Source organism: Pelmatolapia mariae, unplaced genomic scaffold (assembly GCF_036321145.2).
Source record: "Pelmatolapia mariae isolate MD_Pm_ZW unplaced genomic scaffold, Pm_UMD_F_2 NODE_ptg000053l+_length_149371_cov_1, whole genome shotgun sequence".
NCBI lineage: Eukaryota > Metazoa > Chordata > Actinopteri > Cichliformes > Cichlidae > Pelmatolapia > Pelmatolapia mariae.
Window position 1 is genome coordinate 87,507 of NW_027051790.1, and position 12,742 is coordinate 100,248.

Consider the following 12,742-nt stretch of genomic DNA (forward strand, 5'->3'; position numbering starts at 1 on the left):
GGAAAATATATGTACACAAATGTTAAATGTCCATATATAGTTTAATCTATAAACTAAAAGTATCTATGGCATACTATATATTTGGCCAGTCTCTAGCCACATATATAAAACGCACTGTGGTGGAGCAGTGATGTCCATAATAATTCTAAGTTTATGAGAAGGCTTTAAACTTTTACAAGAAGTAATTACACAGGATCAATGTACTATATCCAAGAGTACAACATTTTTTTTTCTTCTATTAAATAACTTCAACAAAATCACTTACTGTATCTTTAAATTATCCTTTTTTACAGCTGTGGAGAGGGATCATGTTATGCCCTATCATGTACATGTATGGAGAGATGGATGTATAAGATATTATGATGAAGAACTGAACTTCAGACCAGAAAAGGAATTCATATGGGTTAAAAGCCAACTGAAAAATCAGATAGATAGTCCAGTCAACCTGGAACAATCCCATGGCTCCCAGTACAGCTATCGTGCTCCACTGGATCTTTGTATCTTTACTCTTCCTGCTGAACTGACTTGACCCAGTCTCGTTAACCGCTGGTGTCACTGTCTTCCTTTGGCTCAGCAGCACTGTGAGGATGAGGCAGCTGGTGACTGTGACGATAATCAGAGGCAGCAGGTGACACGAGACGATGAACAGGTATTTGTATATGCGGTTGAACACTGGACAATGATTTTGAGTGCAGTGAAAGAAGTCTGGAGGGCACATGCTGCTGTTTCTTGTGACGTTTTCCGCTTTGCTCTCCTGGTCGATGACAAACATCGGAACACTGAGCAGCACGGAGAGCATCACAGAAATGCCGCTCACCATCCAGGCTGATCTGATATTATCCAGGAAGAGTGGGAAGTTGACCCTCGTGTTTACATCTCTCAGCTTCTGGTAGCGAAAGATACAGATGAGGACAGTGAAGAAGATGCTGTTAATTTCACCAATAACAGTTATGAACTCCAGTAAATAACACGACCAAGTGCCCGTGGCGGTGGAGGAAGTCTGAAGGATGATTATGTCATAGATATTTATGATGACAATCTCCCACAAGTTGGCTGCAGCGAGTCCGAAGAGAAATATCTCAAAAGATTTAATGTGAAAGAAATTAATCTTAATGATGGAAGCGATGAGAATTGTGTTACCCATAAGACCTACGGAAGAAAACACCAGTCTCAAGCCCAGGAGGTTGACAGAAAGCTCAGCCATTGCGGGTAAAAATCAGACTTTCCAGAATGGTTGTAAAAGTGTCCCTGCTTTGCTGCATCACTGACCAGACACAGGTGTCATTACATTCTCAGAGATGGTATGAATCTAGAAAGGTGATTGGCTGCGCTCATTACACAGTAAGGGGAAAAAATAAGGTGGGGTCCTGGATAACAATGAAGGCTGGGAGTCATTAAAGTTTTACCTCTGAGCCTTTCAAAGCTTCATCTTGAGACCGCATACTGTGTGCATGTGACTATTATTTGTTTTCACTGGCTGACATCATCCACTGCGGATACAAGAGTTCATTTACAGTTTTTGACAACACGCTTTCCCACTTTGCATTTGTTGTTTTATTCTGTGGTTTAACTGGTGCACTGAGTTTTTACTCCCAGTACACCAACTTAATTACATCTTAATAAGAGGATTATTTAGAAAATGCTGAAGGATATAACCATTTCATGGGAATAATCTCAATGGGCTCTTCACTTAAAGAAAACCAATAGATATAATATCAGACCACAGGTTGAAGTATAAATGGTTTTACTCTGATCGACACAGCAACTGCCTCATAGCTAATAATATGCACCTCACTGATTATATGTTTGGGTGTAACAGTCATCTCACATTTGAGTCTCTAAACACACGTACTTCTGCACACTTCCTGTTTCAGAGTTAAAGAATCGGTGCATGAACACGGTTTGAGAGAAGAACTGCAGATTCTTGCAAATGTGGTCAGTCAGACATAACAATATGATGAATTTTGGATAAAAACCCTACATGTTTTACCAACTAATCTCTTTCTCATAAGTCAGACACTTGACTTTAAGCTATAATGGGGCTGGGGCTTCTGGACCCTGCTGTTTTCACAGGATCGGTTCATGTTCCAGCTTGTCTCTTTTTGTCTTTAGTGCTCTCACTCTCTCTCTAGTTAGTCGTTCTATTTAACCATGCCCTGCATCCTGATTCAGCTTAATTGTGAATCCCACAGTGTGTGTATGTGTGTGTAATTAAGGATAAGGCCTACGCTGGAAGTAAATTGGTAAACTTAAGTGTACCGTAATGAGCTTGGACAGCTTAGGAAGCTGCAGTCTTTTATCACAATCGAGCAATTATCAACCAGAGACCTGATCAAACGGAATTACATGAATCATTTCATCCTAATAAACCAGAAATTTGACTGCCTTTGAACTTGTTGAATGTAAATTAAAATGCATCTTACTGAACTGTGTATTTTGTTTAAAATGTAAGTGCAATGCAATACCAGTACCAGTACACATACACTGACATACAATGACACCAGAAAGCAGGTAAAGCCTTGAGCATTTTTTGCATTGATCCCAATGTTAATAAAAAAACATTTTTTTGAAAACTTGACATTAATATAACAAAAATCTCTTAAGCACATGAACAAAGTTTGTCCTTGTACAACTGTACCCATAGGCAGAACAATTATTTTTGCATAATACCAATGCCGGCACACACACACACACACACACACACACACACACTGACATATAATGACAACAGGAAGCAGTGAGAACAATTAACATGTTTGACATCGTACCATTTTTCATCATTTCTACTAACAGTACATTTGCTTAGGTAAGTACATTTAAAACAAATTAGAAATTAATCAAACAAACAAAACATACTATATTGGACTCTGTTTGATTTGCACCATAAAATTTTATTTAAATCTTAATATGCAGTGGCTGTGGCAGTCAAAATGCATTACTTGCCAATCATTTTTTAAGGTGCTGTACAAAACGCAATTGCTCATTGGAGGAATCACATCTAATTACCAGTTAGTGAAAATAAAAGATGTGTTTGACACTTGTGGTGAACTCTTAGCTGCCAAAAAACAACCCGTCCCACTTATCTGTGAAGTTAATTAAGGTTTTGGAATAGCTTTATAGAAGAGACAAACATTAAAACGAAGAGGTAAAGCATGGAGTCTTCCATTTTGCATTTTCACTTGCTTACATAGGTGATATATATAGTTTTTAACAAAGCAAGATTTGTGCACAGTGCCTTGGCAGGCCAAAGGCAAAATTACAGTGGAATAATCAAACAGCCTCTTCTGTTATTTATTAATAAATTTATTTTTTATGCTGCATATGCCCCTTTTCCGTTAATGGAATTAAATTAGCTTCTTTTCATTGGATCCCTGTTAAATCCAAAATGTAATTTACATAAAAAGTCTTGAATGATCAGGCCCCATCATAACTCAAAGATCTCCACAGTATCATTTTATCCTAACAGAGCACTTTGCTCTCAGATTGCAGGCTTTCTTGAGGGTCCTGGAGTTTCTAAGAGTAGAATGGGAGATTGGGTAATTGTTGCAAAACATATTTTTTTAATGAATGGTTACTACTGGATTATTATCATGTAGTTCAGTCAATATGCAACAAGAATTTGAAGTTATTTGCCTTTTTTTAATTGTTAAGGAATCAGTGCCCTTCTTGTCAAATGTACAGCAAGTACTCCACCTGCCTTCACTCGTTTAACCATCAACTCTCCCGCCTGCTGTGCCACCAGAGCAGCTCCATAGGTGCATGGGCACCCTCTGGAGTTGTCCTGTGGTGCCCGTGCCACCAGGGAATTGGCAGCAGATCATCTGGGTTCTGTAGGGTGCGGGTGGGCCTGGATAAGGCTTGTTTAAGTGTATGTTCACAATTGGACTGGGATCCTGGGAGTTCAGAGACAAGGTCACTGCCTTGCGCTCTGTTCTATAAACTACTCCTGAACAGTTCTTGTTGTCTGGTGTGTGTGTGTGTGTGTGTGTGTGTGTGTGTGTGTGTGTGTGGCACACTGTCCTGCTGAGTGGGGAAGAGTGCTGGCTGCAAGTGGGGAGTCCCCATTGCCATGAGGGCTGTGTGCTTGGGTCTGCCCTCCAATAATGTTTATGTGGGAGGAGCATGTCAGTGCAAGACCACATAACAAGAAGAACAGTGCATCAACACTTCACCTGTCCGCGGTTTGAACGCCGTGGCTCACAGTAAACATGCTGAGGTTCATCAGGAGTTTCACTTAGACCGAATGTTTGCAACCGTTCACGTGGAGCCATTGCAAGCAACAAGAAGTTTTTTTCTTTTGTTTTTTTCGTTTTTGCTTCTGTTTTCTGCCCTGAACCCCACTCTGTAGCACAGTGGCTTGTGTGCAGGTGCTTTCATGCACACTGTGACACCCATCATCGCGTCCAATTAACCCCACAGCGCATCCTTCCAAGAAAGTTAAGGGGCGGACCCAGCGAGACAGCCGCGTGGATACCCCTTTAAAAGGCATGTTGCTATCACATGCTTCGGCACGGAAAGTAGGATGAGGATGTTCTTGTGGTCGTTATGTAAACCATATTTGTCACTTACGATTTAAACGAACGCGGGGAGACTTTTTTTTGTTGTTGCTGAGGATTTCTTCAATTTGCGCGGAGGGAGGGGAGAGGACGGAGAAGGGGGGGTGCAGCCCACCCAGTCTGTCAGCGCTGCAGTCAGTCAGTCAGTCGTGTGGTGTGGTGTTGTGTTGTGTTTTGTGCTGCTAGTTGTTGTTCGGGCTGTGTGCGTTGTTAACGCTAAAGGGACGGACACAGACGACGTGTGTGCGGGCTGTCGAAACGCCAGTTCTCGAGGTTTGCTGCCGTGCTGCCGTCGGGAGAGTGAATGGGATAAGAAAAACAGCCAGAGCAAAGCCAGCTAGTCTCTCGGAAAAGAGTGCAGTCTCTTCTTGCGAGAAGAGAGTTGTTTGCCTCTTTCCCCCCTCTTATTTTCTCTCTTCTCGCCGTATTTTTTTAAGGAGTTCCCTCGAGTGGAGAAACATCAGCGATATTCGTGCTCATTTCCTCCACTTGATCTGCATCGGTTCGCCACACGGATGAGGCTGACTTGTCTTACCTAGCGATTTGGGGGGGAAAAGAAAAAAGAGGAAGAAGAAGTGGTCCTCACACCAGCGAATCTTTTTAAAATTTTGTTTTTAGACGAGGTAGTCCCTGCTACAGAGGACCTAGGTTACGGTAAGTGACGGCTGCTCCATACTATCGTTTCTCTTTCTCTCTGTGTGTGTTTTTTTTTATTCAGGCAGAGTAGAGGTTACATTGGCAGCTTTGCTCTTTTTGTGAGTCCCCCGTTTTTTAAAGTCATGTCTGGAGGACGTTGCAGAGGTAGATAATGGTCATGATGATGGAGGAGATATTCACAGGGAGTGGTACTCGGTCGGTACTGGCCGTGTATAATGTGTGTTAGCGTAGCTTCCCCCCCCAAACTCCCAATTTTCTCCCCCTTTTCTCCCCTTCCACCTCCAGCTACAGAGCTGGAGGTACAAGGGGAGCACCCATCAAAAGTGTAACACCGACTGGTAATAGTGCTGTTGTGAACACGTTGAAACAAGGTCAGAGACACGGCGGCCCGCGAGCTCGCTAATATTGTGATCATGTGGAAGGATGCGCAGATGGAGACACCTGGCCGTCACTCGGTGTGGCTGCGCGCGCACGACTGCTTGCAAACTTTAAGTCTCGAGGATTTTTTTTCATCTCGCTCTCTCTTATTGCGACGTGCTCTCGCGTGCGCGTGATTCACGCTGGACCTTTTTTTTAACGAGCTTCTCGAAGTAAACAGTTCATCAGCTGCAATCAAAATCAAGAGTCGCTCTGCTCAGGTGGAAAAAAAATAATAGTAATAATTTTTTTTTTAATGACGAAGGGTCGTAATTGCTCCGGCAATTAACCCACATCACAGTTTGCCAGTTAGGGCAATGGGCTCATAATAAATTATGTCACAGACAAAACCCCCCTCCGGAGGCTCATGCTGTCGGTGATTGATCTCCAGCAGTGTTGGGGACCGTTTGGGATAAGAAGAATAAGAAAGAACACGGAATGACTGGGTTTAAGCAAATTCTAGTATTTAACCAAACAATCTAGAAACTGCTGCGTGTAATGATGATGCACTAGAACTCCAAATCCTCCTCAGTATTGATTATACAGCTCACTAAGCATATTTGAGTGGTGCCTAACACGCCCTTATTCAGTCACATGAGCAGGAGGAGTGTGAGCACCAGAACTACATGTAAAAAGACAACTTTATTGCTTTCAAGCTTCCACTTCTATTAAAAACATACAGAGGTGTTTACTGTTTACAAGTTAATACTGTGGCTGTGTGAGGTGGAGCTACTTTAAAAATTCAGCTTTTGCATTCACCAACCAAGGGCTCCACTGAGATGAATGTAATTCAACTTATTTAAAAGAAATAAAAAATAAAGCTGTGTAAATGAAATCATCTGAAAAGTTTAAAGGTGAATTGCCTTTTGCTGGAGCTGCTGAGACAAATAAGCAAAATAAGTCACAAAACCAAGTAAATGAGTATATTTTACAAGCTCGTTATGGAGTAAGAGTGTAGCTAAGTTTAGCTGAGGTAATCACTCTTTATCTCTGTTGGTCACTTACTAATCTAAATAATACCACGTTGGCTTGTCAGAGGAAGTGCAGGTTTTATTGAATCAGTCGATGGAGAAGTTTCTCCACTGCTTGCTCGTTTAGGCTTGGTGTACACCATGAGTGACCTTTAGCCTCTGTGTTTCTTTCCCTTGTTCACACCATCATAAATGCATCCTGTTTTCTGCCGGGTCTAATTTTTTTCAGGTTCGTCTGTGAGCCTGTCCTGCAGTGTGCTGTGCTGCCAGGCCACACTGGTTTATTGTAGTTGATCATTAATCTATTGGAGTTTCCTCAGCATTCATTCTTCAGCCTGCCGGATCACTTTACCACTCTTTCCCTTTGATCCAGCAGACAGTGCCCCACGCTTCACTTAGCAATCATAAATGTCATGAAATTTAATATGGAAGTCTTTTTAATGACTCGCACCTAGACCTGTCATTAAATAGCCATGCAGGACTAATAACTGAGCCATAAAGGCAATCCGCTGTGAATTAGCAATGGATTTCTGCCAGCATACAAATCTATTGCTTAAATTATCAATAAAATACTCACTGTTGGAATCGTTTTGGAGTAGCACTATATATTATTTTTTGGATAATTAAACCATCTGTGCTTGTTTCTATTGATTTTTATTCCAGCGCTGTGTGTCATCAATCAGTCGTTCTAATCGTTTCAAATACTTTGGGCATTATTTTTATTTTCCTGCGCTGTTCAACAGAGTTGTCTCAAGCCGTTGTTTATTTATTTATTGATTTCAGAAAGACTAAAGATTCTGTCCATGTGTAATGATAATTTATCCAATTACTGCAACTCGTGATACTCTAAAAGCTTCATTGCTTCTCGGCTACCTGTTGATACATTTTATCAGATAAAAAGGCTCACGCTTTAGGCATAAAAATGTTAAAGAAGTTAAATTAAGCTTGACAAGAATAATATTTTTTCTTTCTGTTTTTACTGAAATGACCAGACTTTACACGTAGAATAAGAAATGTTCAGACAGCTGTGATGGAGCTCAGGCTCGAAGGCCAGCCGGTGTGTAACAGCTGATTGAACTGTGAAACTGTGACCCCGGTGTGAAGGCTCAGCTGTGTGAGGTGGTGAAAAGAACAGGCTGTGACTTACTGTTAGTTCCTGAGCGATCCCATCTCTGCGTCTGTGATAATTAATAACTGCAGTGAAGTCTCCTCTGTTGAAACTCGCACTCTGTGGATGCACGTACTGACCCTGCTGCTGTGGAGCTGCAGGTATTTAATGAACTCAGAACCCTACAAGCACCTGTAAGCAACAACTTCAGGTCCAGTTAAAGGAGCTGAAGTCAAATCTGGATTGGATTAACGGTGTGCCTCAGTAATAACCTCCTATAGACAGGTCTGTGTGTGCATCGTAGCAGCAGAGCAGTCACAAAACATAAGGTAGTTTAAAACGTCTTTCAGCTGCTCCCTTGTTCACAAGAGGTCGAAACAGCAGGTCTGACACAACCCTCCCATGGATTTGTGTGTCCACCTAGTCTCAAATCTGGGATCTTTTGGATGTTAGGCAAGCGTGTTAATCACTACAATACATTCATTTCTGCTGATTTATGTCTATATTTTGAGCCAAAGCATGTATCCTCCATGGCTTATAATTGTGTGATTTGGACATTATCTGCAATAAAACAAGTGACCATTGTGAGTATGGTTACTGATGATCATGTGTCTGTTATGGTGACCCTCGGGCATTTATGATACCCACATAATGTGGTGTGTGTATGTGTGCGCATAGACGTGGCACTGGTTCAACATCACAAAGCATCTTTACATAGGTCCAGTTAGTTACATTACACTGTGGTAGAAAGTAACTAAATACAGTTTTAAACAATAAAAAAGGTTTATGTAAAAAGAAAAACAATTTTGTAATCTTAACATTTTTAACACAAAAGCTCGCATCCTGTGAAAAGTGTCTGACGACTGATGACTGTGGGTAACAAAAGCCTCTCGGGTGGTTTTATTTAAATGAGTGTTTGAGGCCAGAGAAGAAAAACGATCAAACATTTTAGACGTAAACAAAGATTATGGGGGGGAAACAAAATCAAATTTGCGTCACAGAACACACACCTTCTCCCATGAATCATGTGATGACTCATCACTCTTTCACTTATAACCCTTTCAAAGGAGGATATTCTGTAAAAATAAATAAATAATACTAATAATAATAAAAATACCTGCCTGTGTATAGAACTGCAAAACAGTAGCTCCACCTTGACCGGCTATAACTGGAAAAACTAGATCTGTGATAATAGCCACAGGGACCAAGTACTTTTACTTTGCATGTACTACTTATGTGCCTTTTACTTTTTATATAGAGGACCTCAGCTTTTTATGTCATATGTTTACAATATCCAGTTCTTACTTGCACTGAAGTGTGATTGGACTCCACTAGGAAAGTGTAAACTGTGATACTGCAAAAACAGAGGGCTCAAACACAGTCTCTAAAAAATCCCTGCGTGTATCTTTTTTCTTTTGTTTTGGTTTTGTGGTCCTGATCTGTTTTAATGGCTGTAAATTGAATTTCATTTGAGTGTGACAGTCAAATACTTTGTGTGCCCATATGTGTTTACACTGGCTGCCATCTGAGTAGTTATATACAGGAGCGCCTTCCAATGACAAGCCAGATTACTGTCACGGTTGCTCGGTTTCATTGGGAGAGGCTTGTTTATGCTCATTTGCTGTTGTTGTCCTGAAGGAACCCTTTTACCTATATGCTGTGTTAGATTAATCGCATCTGCTGGACTCTTTTCTACCCCATTAATGCCCATTATTGCAAGTGTTAATATGCGTGGCGCCACCCTTTTACGGTTAGTACTTAATTTAATAATTAACCCATGTTGGCATTTTTACGACAGAAGCCCTGCCCTAATCGTTGAATTAATATCAGTGCCCCGCCACTCTCTGTGTCCAGTCATTCTGACACTTTTATGCCTGCTATCTGTATGAAATTTTAATGACCCAACAAGTTGAATTGTGTATGTGTGTGTTTATCATTAGGCTTAAAATGTTTCTTTTTTATAAAGTTTATAGTTAGGACGGGATCAGGTGACCCTGAACCCTCCCTCGGTTATAGGGAGTAGTCCTAGGAGGCTGGGGGACTTCCCATGATGCACTGAGTGTTTTTTTTTTTTTTTGTTTATGTTTGGTGTTTATACACCAGCCTGCATTTAATCATTAGGTATTACTAATATCTGTGTCTTTTGTCCTGTCTCCCATCCCTCACCCCCAAACCGGCCACAGCAGATGGCTGCCCCTCACTGTGCTTGGTTTTCCTGGAAGTTTCTTTCTGTTTAAAGGGAGTTTTTCCTTCCCACTGTCACCAAGTGCTTGCTCATAGACGGTTGTCTGATTGTTGGGGTTTTCTCTCTATCATTGTATGTTCTTACAATATAAAACACCTTGAGGGGACTGCTGTTGTGATTTGGCGCTACATAAAACAAATTGAATTGAATTGCGTGTAGGCCTTTGGAGTAGCTAACACTTAGATCCACGTTGGACCGTAAGGACTGGGGTTTGTTTCCTCGTGCGTCTGACCAGCTTTGCTTTTCTTCATGAGAAAAAAACAAAACAAAAAACCAACAGAACAAAAATCACCACCCACTGTTCTTACAGTCAGAGTAAAAAGATGAAGTAGTTTGCTGGGTTGGCTCAATAATTGGCCTCCATCTCTGTGCTTGAGGCTCACCAATACAATGAAAAGAACCGCAGTGAAACGGACTCAAACGAGCTCTTTTGACTCTGTTTACTGAACCACCGAGCACCGACTAAATCTGCTTTCTGCACTCTGCTGTAAGGGTAACTGACGTTGAACCAGTGTGCCTAATAAAACATTAAGTCTGATGGTTTTAAACTAGAATTTTTATTTTTTTCGCCAAGTGTTTTGACAAAAGGATGTGTCTGCTTACAGTTTCAGGTACATTTGTAATAGCTGCCGGTAGTGCAGCTTGCTATGTCTTCATAAGCCACTCTGACTGGTAGATATTATATGTTCAAAGGAACGAGAGAGAGAGCAAACCAAAACTGTAACTTTGAAGTGACACTCTTCACAAATTCTGCCTTTTCAGCTTCTTCATCTTTGAACTCTGCTTGATTTGATCCTTAAAATCTAAGACAGTTTTAACATTTGATCTGGAGAAGTGCTGTCGCCACGGTAAAAGCGGCATCCGATCGTTATTTGGTCCATCTGTTCATTGTTGTTAATAAATAGTCCTAAATGGCTTCTTTGACTATATTGTGTCCATCCATCCATTAATTTTCTTAACTGCATACTCAAATTGGGGTCACATATTTGGAGTGAGCTTTTCTTTTTGAAGTAATAATGGGTACAAGGATCAGTGTGTGCAACTGTCTGCCTCTATGAGATCCGTGATTCAATTGGGTGCCTGATTTAAAAAGTTTTTCAACTTGGTTAATTCATAATGTAAGATGTATCTGGCCACCTGTTGGATGTCCAGTATTGACTTTTCTTTTTAGCTCTGCTCTGCTCTCCCACAGTCCCTTAAAGACATGTCCTGCTAATATTATCAATTGCTCTAGCTATTGGTTAAATTCTTCATGGTGCGTTCTCATTTGCTGCTCTGGAGGATGCATTTGATTCATTGCTATAAAAATGGTGAAATTAAATGGCACCCAACTAGAACACATACCTGCACGGTGTTCTTGCAGAATGCCGGCCTTGGGTATTGAATCCATCCGCTGCTTCCAATTCCTGTGGATATGATTATGCAGTAAAGGAGCTGCAGGTTTCTCTTAGCATTTTCCTGCTTTATTGTTTGCTGAAAAAACCACCCAGTTAGAATTTAGTTGATTTTTAGTAAACCTAAGGTGACCACAGCTTCCATTTTCCAAAAGGAGACCAATAACTAACCTTTTCTGCTTCTTTGTGTTTACTTTCTTTTATCGATTTACCCCTGTAAAGCACTTTGTGACTGTTTCTTGTCTCTAAAAGTGCTTTAAAAATAACTCAAAGTTACTTTACTTACTTTTAAACAGAAAGTGTTTGAGTACAGTCTCCAGTGGATGATTGTGCTGTTTTTTCCCTCCGGTGAACTAATCAATACCAACCTTCTTAGGTTTTACTTCTGTGTCCGAGCGGTATTTCCAAATCAAATCTTCACTCTCCACAAGTGGCTTTTAGAAAATGCAAATTGTCTTCCTGACAAATGATACCTGATTAGTTTTTTAAAGAACAATGCATTTGATTGGATAAGCCTCTCTTGAAAAGTTGAGGTATTGATTATCTGATGTTGCACAATGTGACGGCCACTTCACTCGACTTTTCTACAGCAATGGAAAGTCTGGCCTGTGACAGGCTTCCTGTAGAGGGTTTCAATTGATGTAATAACTTTGTATTCAACTCTTGCTGTGTGTGTGTGTGTGTGTGGGTGTGTGTGTGTGTGTGTGTGTGTGTGTGTGTGTGATTCAGCCTCTTTCAGCCTTTCATTACCATTGCTTGCCATTAAATAAGTATGTTGTTTGTAATAAGTAGCAAAGCAGGTGCTCTTATGTCAGGTTCTGATTCTTTCAGATTGCATAACCAAAAAAAATAGATAAATAATTCAACACAGTTTTTTAACCTTTCTGGAGCCTCGGTGGAAGGAGAAAAACACACCAGCAGACACTCTTTACAGACCAGATAAAATAACAATAGATGAACTATGTTTTTAAGCAGTCAAACACTCGTTAAATTAATAGAAAAATTAAGAGTCTGTTGTTTTTTTTTTAATAAAAGTGTGTTGTGAAAATTGAAATATCTGAAAGGGGCTAGGGAGCAGCAGATATAATTTTTGAGGCTGTGATGAAAGGAAAAATAATTAAAAAACATTTTAATTGTGTAGTTTAATTCCCAGCTATAGTTTAATTATTGAAATTTACACATAAAGTATGAGCTCATCAGCAGAATGCGTGGTGATGAAGTCTGCTTGAAGCTTACTTGAAGTATAGCAACTTATTTATTTATTTATTTATTTATTTTGGGTGGGGGGCAGTGGTTCCATAGATAATAATGAAATAAGTATTTACACTACTAGAGATTAGCTTTATGTGAAAAGCTGCTGCTGCACTTCTTAAAAACGCTCTAGCTAACGTCTT

General features: G+C 40.4%; 1 protein-coding gene across 1 annotated transcript; it reads right to left on the reverse strand.

Annotated features, from left to right (window-relative positions):
• Positions 1–277: 277 nt before the first annotated feature.
• LOC134622587 (uncharacterized) lies at positions 278–1,204 on the reverse strand. The gene has a single exon (XM_063468024.1). The coding sequence runs from the start codon at positions 1,202–1,204 to the stop codon at positions 278–280; it is 927 nt and encodes a 308-aa protein (XP_063324094.1).
• Between the last annotated feature and the right edge of the window lie 11,538 nt (positions 1,205–12,742).